At 41.2% G+C, this 12848-nt stretch overlaps 2 protein-coding genes across 2 annotated transcripts in view; both read right to left on the bottom strand.

Moving 5' to 3' along the window:
- Positions 1-12848, bottom strand: part of LOC102260538 (zinc finger protein 791-like) — a 40334-nt gene that overhangs the window by 19826 nt on the left and 7660 nt on the right. The gene's annotated exons all lie outside the window — the stretch shown is intronic.
- Positions 5620-12848, bottom strand: part of LOC106723586 (zinc finger protein 14-like) — a 14899-nt gene continuing 7670 nt past the window's right edge. Inside the window, exons 2-4 of the mRNA XM_014535128.1 lie at positions 9176-9302; positions 8220-8292; positions 5620-7368 (exon numbers count right to left, since the gene is read on the bottom strand). Coding sequence (XP_014390614.1) covers positions 6084-7368; positions 8220-8292; positions 9176-9302 — 1485 coding nt within the window. The 3' untranslated portion in view covers positions 5620-6083. The remainder of the gene's footprint in view (positions 7369-8219; positions 8293-9175; positions 9303-12848) is intronic.

The raw sequence follows: 12848 nt of genomic DNA, 5'->3' as shown, positions 1-12848 counted from the left end.
TGAATAATGACCCCTGTCCTGGTGCCGGCCAATCCATCAGTGGAGGCCACATCCCTGAATGGACACACCTGGAAAGCTACAGAATATTCCATTCAGCTCTTCCCCTGGGACCTCCCCTGAAATCTCCACCCTTAAAACCTTTAGGAAGGAGGACCCAGTGCGCTCTCCCTCCCTGGAGCACACCTGTACCTTCCCCTTCCCCTCTTTCTCCTTCTCCCCCAGGCAGGTTACCATTAGCTTGCACTCCCAAGCTCCAAGGGCACTTCCATTACCTCCTTAACTCCTTTCCTAAGCCCATTTCCTCTAAGACTTACTTCTCCTACTTCTGTAATTTACCCAATAAATGTTATCTTACAGTTTGGGTCTTGCCCTTTATTCTTACCTAGCCAGAACCAAGTACCAAGATTGCAGAACTCAGTTGGGTCTGACCCCACCTGTCAGACACTGGGTGTCATTCCTGCTGCTTACCACAGTTACACTGCTTAATCCAGCAACATTGAGATTTATCAGAAAACTGGATCCCATCAATGTAAGAATCTTTCAAACCTATAGAGAATATTTATGATTTCATTGCCAGGAGGCAAAATCTCAATGAATTGAGATAATACCCAGAGTATGGCAGTTTGGTACCTTATTTTATACATTACAGTCAAAAGAGAATATCCAAGTGAGTTACATGAAATCCATTGGGGTTATATTAGGAAGCTGAGAGGAAGTAAAGCAGGGAAACCCTGGGATAGGATGAAAAGCAAAATGATAGACATACATATATATTTTACATAGCTGGGTACGGGGTAGTTAATAGTTAATGATTAGCATAACAATAACAATGAGAGGATTTATAGTCACAGCCCTGCTGCACTGAGGGGTCTGAAATAGGGGGAGTCACCCTGACATTGCCAAGGTATTCTATCTTAGATGCAAAACACAATGGACAGGGTAGGTAAGGGAAAGATTGAGTTTTGTCAGGGAGATCCTAGCCTGGGACATGACTATCTGCCATAAACTGCTTCTAATTAAAGTGGTTTAATTTCAGACCATCCTTTATGGTTATTATAGTTCTCAAGATTAGCTGATGAAGAAAAGGCTATTGAAAAGAAACTCAGCTCTAACATAACTGCATTTTCAAAGTACAACTTCACATCCAAAGACCTACTAAGTAAGGGAGTAGAGTGCACTGCGCTGAGGGAAGTGGAATGGCTGTCTATCTATCTTCCACGACTTCCATTTCATGCTCCTTTTCCTCTAGCCTGAATGAGCTTTCTGGAATGCCCCACAAATACACTGTTTTTTCTTTCTAGAACCCAACTCATCTTTCAAGATCCCAGACAAACAAAACTTAACGTCTATAAAACTTGCCCAGAAAAGTATTTTCTTTTTACTTTAAAACTCCTATGAAACATACTGTACTACCCTTAATATTTAGTTGCGATATTTCTTACACTGCCTTGTCTTATTTTGCATGACTACATTGAAGGGGTTGGGGCCTACAACACAGTTTCTTCTGTCTCCCATTTGATGTTCAATAAATACATAATGTCTATATCATATACAATGTCCAATGAATCTGACAGGCAGGAAATATAATAAATTCATACAAATAGGACACCATCATTTTCTAATTCACATCCGCAAGTGAAAGGAAGATGCTTCCTTATACCAATATTTCTTCATTTTCACCATTAATAACTATATTCCTACCTGAACAACATATCTCTTGTTTTTGCCCACACCATATTTCTTCTCTCTTCTTTTGTGACAATAACTCTATTTTCACTGGGGACCCACCATCTACCTCTGCATTAAGTCTCAATGGGAACATCTTTCAATACTCTTCCCCCTCCTGTGGCCTAGGGGTGGTCATGGAACTAAAGGGATCTGGGCAATTCAAAAGTCAAATTTTTTTCTACTAGTATTTTATAATAAAATCAGCAAACAATATATGTCAAAGATGAAAACAAATGTAGTAAAGGTTTACTTAAGTTTTTGAACATGTAACTTCATTTACTTGCGATTCATAATTTTTTTCCTTAACTGCTGTAAAATCACCAAAATGCCTTGGCAATTTTAGCATAGTTCCTAGGATATTGGTTGGTACTCAAAGGGTTAAGGCAGCACCAGCAGAATAGAGAATCCAGAACTCTTCATCAGACCCACTAAAGCTCAGAGTCACTCGCACGTACTCCTGGCCCTCATTCTGGACCCCTGTCTTATAAACTGGTTATTAGCTTGCACTCCCAAGCTCCAAGGGCACTTCCATTACCTCCTTAACTCCTTTCCTAAGCCCATTTCCTCTAAGACTTACTTCTCCTACTTCTGTAATTTACCCAATAAATGTTATCTTACAGTTTGGGTCTTGCCCTTTATTCTTACCTAGCCAGAACCAAGTACCAAGATTGCAGAACTCAGTTGGGTCTGACCCCACCTGTCAGACACTGGGTGTCATTCCTGCTGCTTACCACAGTTACACTGCTTAATCCAGCAACATTGAGATTTATCAGAAAACTGGATCCCATCAATGTAAGAATCTTTCAAACCTATAGAGAATATTTATGATTTCATTGCCAGGAGGCAAAATCTCAATGAATTGAGATAATACCCAGAGTATGGCAGTTTGGTACCTTATTTTATACATTACAGTCAAAAGAGAATATCCAAGTGAGTTACATGAAATCCATTGGGGTTATATTAGGAAGCTGAGAGGAAGTAAAGCAGGGAAACCCTGGGATAGGATGAAAAGCAAAATGATAGACATACATATATATTTTACATAGCTGGGTACGGGGTAGTTAATAGTTAATGATTAGCATAACAATAACAATGAGAGGATTTATAGTCACAGCCCTGCTGCACTGAGGGGTCTGAAATAGGGGGAGTCACCCTGACATTGCCAAGGTATTCTATCTTAGATGCAAAACACAATGGACAGGGTAGGTAAGGGAAAGATTGAGTTTTGTCAGGGAGATCCTAGCCTGGGACATGACTATCTGCCATAAACTGCTTCTAATTAAAGTGGTTTAATTTCAGACCATCCTTTATGGTTATTATAGTTCTCAAGATTAGCTGATGAAGAAAAGGCTATTGAAAAGAAACTCAGCTCTAACATAACTGCATTTTCAAAGTACAACTTCACATCCAAAGACCTACTAAGTAAGGGAGTAGAGTGCACTGCGCTGAGGGAAGTGGAATGGCTGTCTATCTATCTTCCACGACTTCCATTTCATGCTCCTTTTCCTCTAGCCTGAATGAGCTTTCTGGAATGCCCCACAAATACACTGTTTTTTCTTTCTAGAACCCAACTCATCTTTCAAGATCCCAGACAAACAAAACTTAACGTCTATAAAACTTGCCCAGAAAAGTATTTTCTTTTTACTTTAAAACTCCTATGAAACATACTGTACTACCCTTAATATTTAGTTGCGATATTTCTTACACTGCCTTGTCTTATTTTGCATGACTACATTGAAGGGGTTGGGGCCTACAACACAGTTTCTTCTGTCTCCCATTTGATGTTCAATAAATACATAATGTCTATATCATATACAATGTCCAATGAATCTGACAGGCAGGAAATATAATAAATTCATACAAATAGGACACCATCATTTTCTAATTCACATCCGCAAGTGAAAGGAAGATGCTTCCTTATACCAATATTTCTTCATTTTCACCATTAATAACTATATTCCTACCTGAACAACATATCTCTTGTTTTTGCCCACACCATATTTCTTCTCTCTTCTTTTGTGACAATAACTCTATTTTCACTGGGGACCCACCATCTACCTCTGCATTAAGTCTCAATGGGAACATCTTTCAATACTCTTCCCCCTCCTGTGGCCTAGGGGTGGTCATGGAACTAAAGGGATCTGGGCAATTCAACTCTGTGGGCAGTAAAGCCAAGGGAGACCCTGGTTAATGCAGACCCATTCCAGGCAGACCCTGACAGGACTTGAGCTGCCCTTGTTGGGTCCTTTCACAGGCCTGTCTTCATCTGCCCCATTTCAGAGAAATGCCTGCCTTCCTTAAATTAGCCAGAGTTGTTTTCACTGCTTACAAACAATTAACCTCCACTAAAAAGCCTTCACCTTTTTGAAGTCACTGAAGTGTCTGGGCCTATGACATGGCAGATCATTTTTAGCTTTTTACTGAATGGTACGATTCATAACCATAAAATACCAAAGCAGGCAACTTGATCAGATTGAAAGTGATTTACCTATGTAATTGTTGGTGAGACAGGTATCTAGGATTGTACTCATTGTAAAGCTGAAAGCTACAGATGCAATAACTCTGGGGTAGCTTAGCATCAACCAAGAAGCAGAACCATTTACTGCATTCATTTTTCTAAGTCTCCCACTTTACTTATTCGTTTTATTTCCATACACTGTCAGTTCATGAATCCCACCCATAAAAATTTAGAAACAATCAAATTGTCTTTAAAGTTTATTTTATTCTGTATAAGATATACTGCTTAAAAAATATATTTTTTATTGACTTCAGAGAGGAAGGGAGAGGGAGAAAGAGAGAAATATCAATGAGAATCATTGATCGGCTGCCTCCTACAAGCCCCCTACTGGAGCCCACTACCCAGGCATGTGCCCTTGAAAGGAATTAAACCTGGTACCCTCCGTCGCCAGGCCAATGCTCTATCCACTGAGCCAAACTGGCCAGGGCCAAATTGTTTTTAAATATGGGTCTCAAATCTACTTCCAGGTAAAAAAGGAGGAATTTTTAGTCTTATTAGGAATTGTTTGGTCATTACTTATTCAAGATTAATTTAACGATGGTAACTATTTACCATCTAATCTCTTATAGGGCTAGAAATGTTTTGTATCTTGCCTGATGTCCCTCATTCAGTGATAAGATCACAGTAATATTTCTATTTACTAATCCAAACTAGTGCTTTAATATCTCTCAACTTTGCATTTTTCAAGGTCAGTCATTTTATTTTGTGCCAGTAGGATAACTCAGTTAATCTTAGGCAAAAATGTTTCCACTAAAAATGTTGTAATATACTTAAGAAAATATTTTTTGCAATTATGCCATCACTCTGTACACTGTAAAGTAAGGCACTGTATTCCAGTAATCTGCTTTGAATCCATCTAAGAAAGAAGACTAAAAAATCCTTGCATTCCTAACATGTGTGCCTAAATTCAAAACATCCCATTGTTCTTTTCCAAAGTCAGTTTCCTGGGGATGAGAGCCACAGGTCTGCCCATGGGATTCGGGTGGCTGGCCTGCTTGTTGCAGCTGCTCCAAGTCCCACAGACCTTCAGAGCCAAGGCAGAGGACCTGCAAAGAGAGCAGTTCTGCCCCAGGTGCCCCAGTAGGATAGAGCAGAGCCCAGTGGCCGGGCGTCCAAGATGCACACAGAGCCAGGACTGTGAGGTCAGGTGCACGTCAGGTGAAGCACTCAGTTCCTGGAGCAGATGTGTACTGCATGTGGGCTGGGCACCTCCCTGGGATCCGGCACCTGCACAGCCACCACTCAGCAGCCCACTCCAGTGGGGACCCAGGAAAATAAGGCCGAAGCCAGTGTGTCAGGGACCCCACCCCACCCTAGTGCCTCCTCCTACAACCCTACGCCCAGGACCAGCCCCTCTCAGGAGGCTTCTTTCCATTACTTCTTTTATGTCTTCCAAGATGTGTGAGACAACTGAAGGCTTTCTCACATTGCTTACATTCATAAGGTTTCCCCCCAGTATGTGTTCTTTCTTCCATGCTTTCTAAGAGACTTGGTAAAACTGAAAGCTTTACCACATTCCTTACATTAATAGAGCTTTTCTCCACTATGTGTGCTTTAATGTCTGGGCACGTGCAGGAGGCAACGAATTGATGTGTTTCTCTCACATCAATATTGTTCTCTGTCTTTCTCTCTGACTTCCACTCTCTCAATGGAAAAATATCCTCAGGTTGAGGATAAAAAGAAAGAACTAGCATACTCAAAGGCTTTTCTACAACCTTTACAATGATAGGGCTTATTTTCCCTGTGAGTTCTTTCCTTATGATTTATCTACATTATGAATGTTTTTGTGAATTCAAAGGGAACTAGGATGAATAAAGGATTTCCCCCATTGCTTACATTAATAGGATTTTTCCTTATTATGAGTTCTTTTATGACGTCGGAGGGAACTTGGATCAGAGAAAGCTTTACCACAATGGTTACATTCATAGGGTTTTTCCCCAGTATGAATTCTTTCATGAATTCTAAGATACATGGAAAGACTGAAAGCCTTACCACATTGCTGGCATACGTGGGGCTTTTTTCCAGTGTGTGTTCTTTCATGCCTTCGACAGGACTGTAGATAACTGAAGGCTTTTCCACAATGCTTACATTCATAGGGTTTTACCCCAGTATGAATTATTTCATGATCTTGGAGAGAAGATGGATAGTCGAAACCTTTGCCACAATGTTTACATTCATAGGGTTTTATCCCAGTATGAGTTCTTTCATGACGATAGAGGGCACCTCGATCACAGAAAGCTTTGCCACAATGCTCACATTTATAGGGTTTTTCCCCAGTATGAATGCTTTCGTGACGTCGGAGGGAAGTTTGATTAGATAAATCTTTATCACAATGCTCACATTTATAGGGTTTTCCCCCAGTATGAATGCTTTCATGACGTTGGAGGGCATCTAGATCACAGAAAGCTCTGCCACAATGCTGACATTTATAGGGCTTTTCCCCAGTATGAATTCTTTCATGACGTTGGAGGGAAGCTCGACGAGAGAAATCTTTCCCACATTGCTTACATTCATAAGGTTTCTCGCCAGTAAATGTTCTTTCATGATTTCTAAGAGAAGTGGAACTGAAAGCTTTGCCAGATTTCTTACACTGACAGGGCTTTTCTCCACTGTGTCTTCTTTCATTTTCTCCAGAGTACTTGGGAGACCTGAAAGCTTTGCTACATTGCTTACTTAGATATGGTTCCTCTCCACTATGAGTATTTTTGTAAATTTTAGAGTAAATGAGACGACTAGTGCCTTTCCCACACCCATACAGTTTCCCACCAATATGCATTCTTTCATGATTTCTAAGGGAAGTTGAATAGCAGAAAGCTTTCCCACTGGGACTGCCTTCATGTCTTCGAATATGTTGGTGATGCTTGAAAGCTTCCTCAGGATCCTTACATTTATAAAGGTTTTCTTCGTATTGCTGACACAGGTATAGTTTGGGTCCAATGTGAGAGCTCAGGTGGTTATTCAAGGATAAATAATGCATGAAGATTTGCCTACACCACGTGGCTTTAGGTTGTTTTACTTCAGCAGGAGTTTCCTTCTTCTCATTATGATTTGGAATCTGGCTGAAGTTTTCTCTGGATTCTCTACCATCGTTCCTTGTACAGAGTCTCTCTACTGTATGACTGCTGTAAAAATCAGAAGCATATTATTAATACTCGGTTAATGATTTAATATTTGACAATGACAATGTCATATGACAATGACATTTTTACTGTTTTCAATGAAAGTGTGATGTTTCTGTAAATTCCAATTTTTGAAAGTGGATATCCTAAAACCTCTGAAATAGGCTGGATCATAGATATTATAAAAACACTTATATTCATTAATGGTACTTCTGTATATAGTTTCCAAGTGTAATTATTTTTTTAGACACTAAACATTAGGTCATATTTCAGAAAAAAAACATTTAGAGATTATTAGAAGAATCAATACATTTAAAATGGGGCTGATACAATTGGGTTACCTGTTTTTAAGATTGTTTTGTGGACTGGGCCCATGTGGCTCACTGGTTCAGCATGGACCCACGCACCGGGATTGGTGGTTCAATTCCCCAAAAGGGAACATGGCCAGACTGTAGACTTATTAACCCCAGTATAGGGCATGCAGGAGGCAGCTAATCAATGTTTCTATCTCTCCCTCTCACCTCCACAATCTAAAATTAATAAAAACATATTTTTGCACCACCAGTGTGGCTCAGTGGTTGAGCGCCAACCTCTGAACCAGGAGGTCATAGTTTGATTCCCGGTCAGGGCACATGCCCAGGTTCTGGGCTTGATTCCAAGTGAGGGGCATGCAGGAGGCAGGTGCCAATAATTCTGTCTCATCATTGATGTTTGTCTCTCTTTCGCCCTCTCCCTACCTATCTGAAATAAATTTTAAAATATTAAATAAATAAATAAAATAAGTATATAAAACCATTTAAAAAACAACAACAACAAAGATGCTCTTAATGCTTTCTCATGTCAATGTGACTCACCTATGATTCATCCCATGATTTTCATACTGATCTTCACTATCAAGGTCTTCACATTTTTCTTCTAAAATACATGCTAGAAAAAACATTATAAACTATTAAAGAATATAAAAAATGTTTAAATTTTAGGGACACAATGAGCTATGATCATTCCTAGTTTAATTAGCAATGTACTGCTTTCCCATATTTCAGTTCTTGAAACAGTATTGATGAGAAAGCAACACTAGCTTTCCAATTGACTAAATAAGTAACAAGTTGTTGCCGGCCAGAGTAGCTCTGTGGTTGACAGTCAACCAATGAACCAGAAGGTCACAGGTCAATTCCCAGTAGGACCGGTTTGCAGGCTAGATCCCTAGTGTGAGTGAGGAGGCTAAAAGGCTGATTCCAATGTAACCCTGATATTTGGAGGGGGGGGGGGGGCAGGGGGACTAGCAATCTGAATCCATGCCAGCCAGCCCAGTGTACATTCTTGATAACCTATAATTAAGTCACTACCTCTTTCACAGAAACTGGTCTTGCAGAACCTGTTACAGAGGCCATAAAACTGTGAACAGTGCACTGGCCCAGAGGGAGGGTTGTTAATGCTGGCGCCAGGCCAGACCATCAGATATGGCCTGGAGACCCCGAACACCAGGGGGCCTTCCTGCAAAGCCCATGAAAAGGACAAGAAGCATAATCCATATTTTTGGGACAAAGACCCCAGAAAGATATAAAAGAGAAGCCCCCTGCGTGTTACTTTACCCAGATTTGGAAAGTTATTCCCTGAATCCACCGGCATAAATAAACAGTGTAATTCTTTTTCTCTAAAGCATTGCTTAGTTTTTCTCTGCTCTTTTGCAACATGAGGAGCACAGGAGGTAGCCAATCTCTCTCACATCATTGATTTTTCTCTCGTTCTCTCCCTCTCTTTCCTAAAATCAATAAAAATATATTTAAAAAAAAGAATTTGTCATAACTACCTACTGATGCCAGGTTCCAGAAGGTTTCCAGCATCACATCTGTGTAGAGTTTCTTCTGGGTCGAATCCAGGAAAGCCCACTCTTCCATGGTGAACTCCACATTAACATCCTCAAAGGTCACTGAGTCCTAAAACATCCCACATATGCATAGAGGAGAATGGGTCAGATAGCACTGAGGATCTACACATTAATTCATAGGAATTTCACATAGGACACATGGTCCCCAACATTCAGTCTATAGCATGATTTTAAGACTGTTATGAATTTGCCACACTCACTTCCAGAAGAACACATGTAATTTATTTATTTATTTTTTAAATATATTTTTACTGATTTCAGAGATAAAGGGAGAAAAAAGAGACAGAAACAAATATCAATGATGAGAGAGAATCATTGATCCACTGCCTCCTGCACGCCCCACCACTGGGGATTGAGCCCATAACCTGGGCATGTGCCCTTGACCGGAATCGAGCCTGGGACCCTTCAGTCCACAGGATGACACTCTATCCACTGAGCCAAACCAAGTAGGGCACACATGGAATTTATTGATATGATTTTACTTTCATCACTTCAAGTTGTTTTGTTTTGTTTTTAAACCCTTGAACCCCCACCCACCAGGTGGGGCGCTCAGACTAGCTGAGTTGCCCACTTGTGCTTTATGCCAAGTGTATTCTTTTAAAAAAAAAAAAAAAAATTTTATTGATTTTTTACAGAGAGGAAGGGAGAGGGATAGAGAGCTAGAAACATCGATGAGAGAGAAACATCGATCAGCTGCCTCTTGCACATCCCCAACTGGGGATGTGCCCGCAACCAAGGTACACGCCTTTGACTGGGACCTTTCAGTATGCAGGCCAACGCTCTATCCACTGAGCCAAACCAGTCAGGGCCATCACTTCAAGTCTTCATTGCTCTCTAATGTCAGGGTAAAGAGCACCTTGAACAACATCTATATTAATAAATTAAAATACTTCTATTTTAACCCCATCAATTCCTTGTGAGAAAACTCATCTCCATTATAACCATTTGATGCAGCAGTCCATGAAACATACTGTTATATCTGCATAAAGTTTTAATGACACGAATAAAATATGGGCCTTATAGCTTTCTCTTCTATACTTATCACCAAACAGGAGAGACCAGGAGGTATGTGAAAATACAACTTGGAACAAAATGTATTTGGCCATATTGTCCTGAAGTACCCCAGATTATTAGAAGTAGAAAGATACATCTGAATGAATGAAAATATTCTTGTGGAGGAGTATGAATGATCATTTGTTTTTATAATATTTGTTAGTAACTCAGTTTGACCTTTTGCCTTTCTCATTTCATGGGGTTAGGAAGTTAGAGCTCAGGCATGAGCAAGGCAGGACAACTTAGCCCTCTACAAAAGTCCTCTACTCATGAGCCCGAGGGTTACTTCATATTGATTTTTAGGACACATGGACACGTATATTGAAATCATAAGATCACACTCAAAAGAAGTCTTTCCAGTAGAACCCTAACACTGTAACCAGAGCCTGGACATTGAGGAACAATTTAAGACTTGGCATGTACAAGGCCCTTTATTGAAATCTGCAATATTTTCATATTGAAGTGGCACATGATTCTAAAATACATAGGGGTGTTAGGGGTACTGAAAATATCAGGCAGAAAACTGTAAAATTTGTCTAAACACTATGTTCTACACCTGAAACTAATACAAAATAAAATTAAATGTAAACTATAATTGGAATCCTAGCTAATAAAAGAGTAATATTCAAATTGACCATCACTCCAACACACAAGATGGCCGCCCCCATGTGGTCAAAGATGGCCGGCATGGGATGGCAGTTGGGGAAGATCAGGCCTGCAGGGGAGAGCAGTTGGGGGAAACCAGACCAGCAGGGGAGGGCAGTTGGGAGGGACCAGGCCTGGAAGGGAAGGCAGTTGGAGGCGATCAGGCCTGCAGGGGAGGGCAGTTAGGGGTGACCGGGCCGGCAATGGAGGGCAGTTGGTGGAGACCAGGCCTGCAGGGGAGCAGTTAGGTGTTGATCAGGCTGACAGGGGAGTGGTTAGGGGCTAATCAGACTGGCAGGCAGAAGCAGTTAGGGGCAATCAGGCAGGCAGGCAGGCAGGCGAGTGGTTGGGAGCCAGCAGCCCTGAATTGTGAGAAGGATGTCTGACTGCCCGTTTAGGCCCGATCCTGGTGTGGGACCAGGCCTAAACGGGCAGTCAGACATCCCTTGAGGGGTCCCAGATTGGAGAGGGTGCAGGCTGGGCTGAGGGACATACCCTTCCCGGCCCCCCCCCTTGCATGAATTTCGTGCACCAGGCCTCTAGTGTAAACTATAAATGGAAGCATATATGGTGTTTATGGAGAGGAAAAATTAAGATCATTAAAATGTTCATATTATCGAGAGAAGAGACAAGATGGTGGTGGAATAGGCAAACGTGTCCCAATGCTTGTCCCAGAGCAAACAGAATGAGCAGCTGAAACGAATAATATCTACCCTGAATTGGCAAAGCAGTCTCAGGTGGTGAGACAGTTTGCAGCTGGGAAGGGCAGAGTTCCCCTGGAAAGGTAAAAACCAGGGTTCTGGGCAGGAAAGTTTGCCAGACCTCTGAGCCCAGAGGGTCAGAGGGAAACCTTGCGGCACCCAGCCGCATCCCTTGGGACAGGCTCAGCCTCTGACGGGGGAAAGGAGATCTGCAGGACTGTTGGAGCCAGGGGATTTGAGATCTGGGTGCCATAATTATGAAAGACTGAGCCCAGAGGGGGCAGCCTGAAGCGCTGACCAGACCATGCAGTGCCAGTAAGAGAGGAGCTCCCAGAGACTCAGTCTTCCCCGTTTCTGCGGCTGGTGTTTGTTTGTTTGTTTTCACTGAACCCTGTTCATAGGACATTTCGGATACAGACACTCACCCGTGCTGAGGAGCGGGAGAAGGTGCAGACAAGTGGACTCTGGGGAGAGGCTGGAGAAAGAAGGGGGTCCAGGAGAGTTGGCAGCAAATTGAGTGCTGAGTCATGCCTGAGCCCAGGACCTGGGCAGCCATTTTTTCCTAAAGTTATAACCCCTCCCTCCAGCCCCCAGGCAAGGAATACAACCACACCCAGATTCCACCCTGAATGGTACAAAGGAATAAAATAATCTGATTAGTCCCTGGGAGTTAACAGGGTCTGGCCTTCAGTCCCAGAAACAGAAGAAAAAAAATCACAGACATTCCAGAAAACTGGGATCTTAAGTCAGCCAAAGGATTTACATTTCAATTTCCCATTTTTATTTTTATATTATTATTTTGTTAGCTTTTTTTTGCTTTTTTCTTTGTTTTCCTTTTTTGTTTGTTGCTTTATTTTCTACTTCTTTTCACATTATTTTTTCATCATTCAATTTTATTTTATTTTTACTTGCTATTTTCTATTTTTATACCATTTTTAAATCAATTTTTTTGTAAATATATTATTTTGTTCCCCTTCTTTCTCTTCTTTTCCACTCATCCCTTCCCTACTTCCTCTATACTGAACTGAGGTCCTCCCCATATTTATCTAATTCTTAACCTTATTTCCTGTATATCAGCTCACCCTCTATATATTCTGCCCCCACCCTCTTTACTGAGTGTTTGGTGTTTGTATTTGTTTGGTTTATCTATTGGCTCTGTGGTGTTTTCTCCATAAATATATATTCTCCTTTTTCTT

The sequence above is a fragment of the Myotis brandtii genome, unplaced genomic scaffold (genome assembly GCF_000412655.1).
Source record: "Myotis brandtii unplaced genomic scaffold, ASM41265v1 scaffold1012, whole genome shotgun sequence".
Taxonomy (NCBI): domain Eukaryota; kingdom Metazoa; phylum Chordata; class Mammalia; order Chiroptera; family Vespertilionidae; genus Myotis; species Myotis brandtii.
The sequence above is the reverse complement of the archived record's forward strand: the minus strand, read 5'-3'. Positions and strand labels throughout refer to the sequence as shown.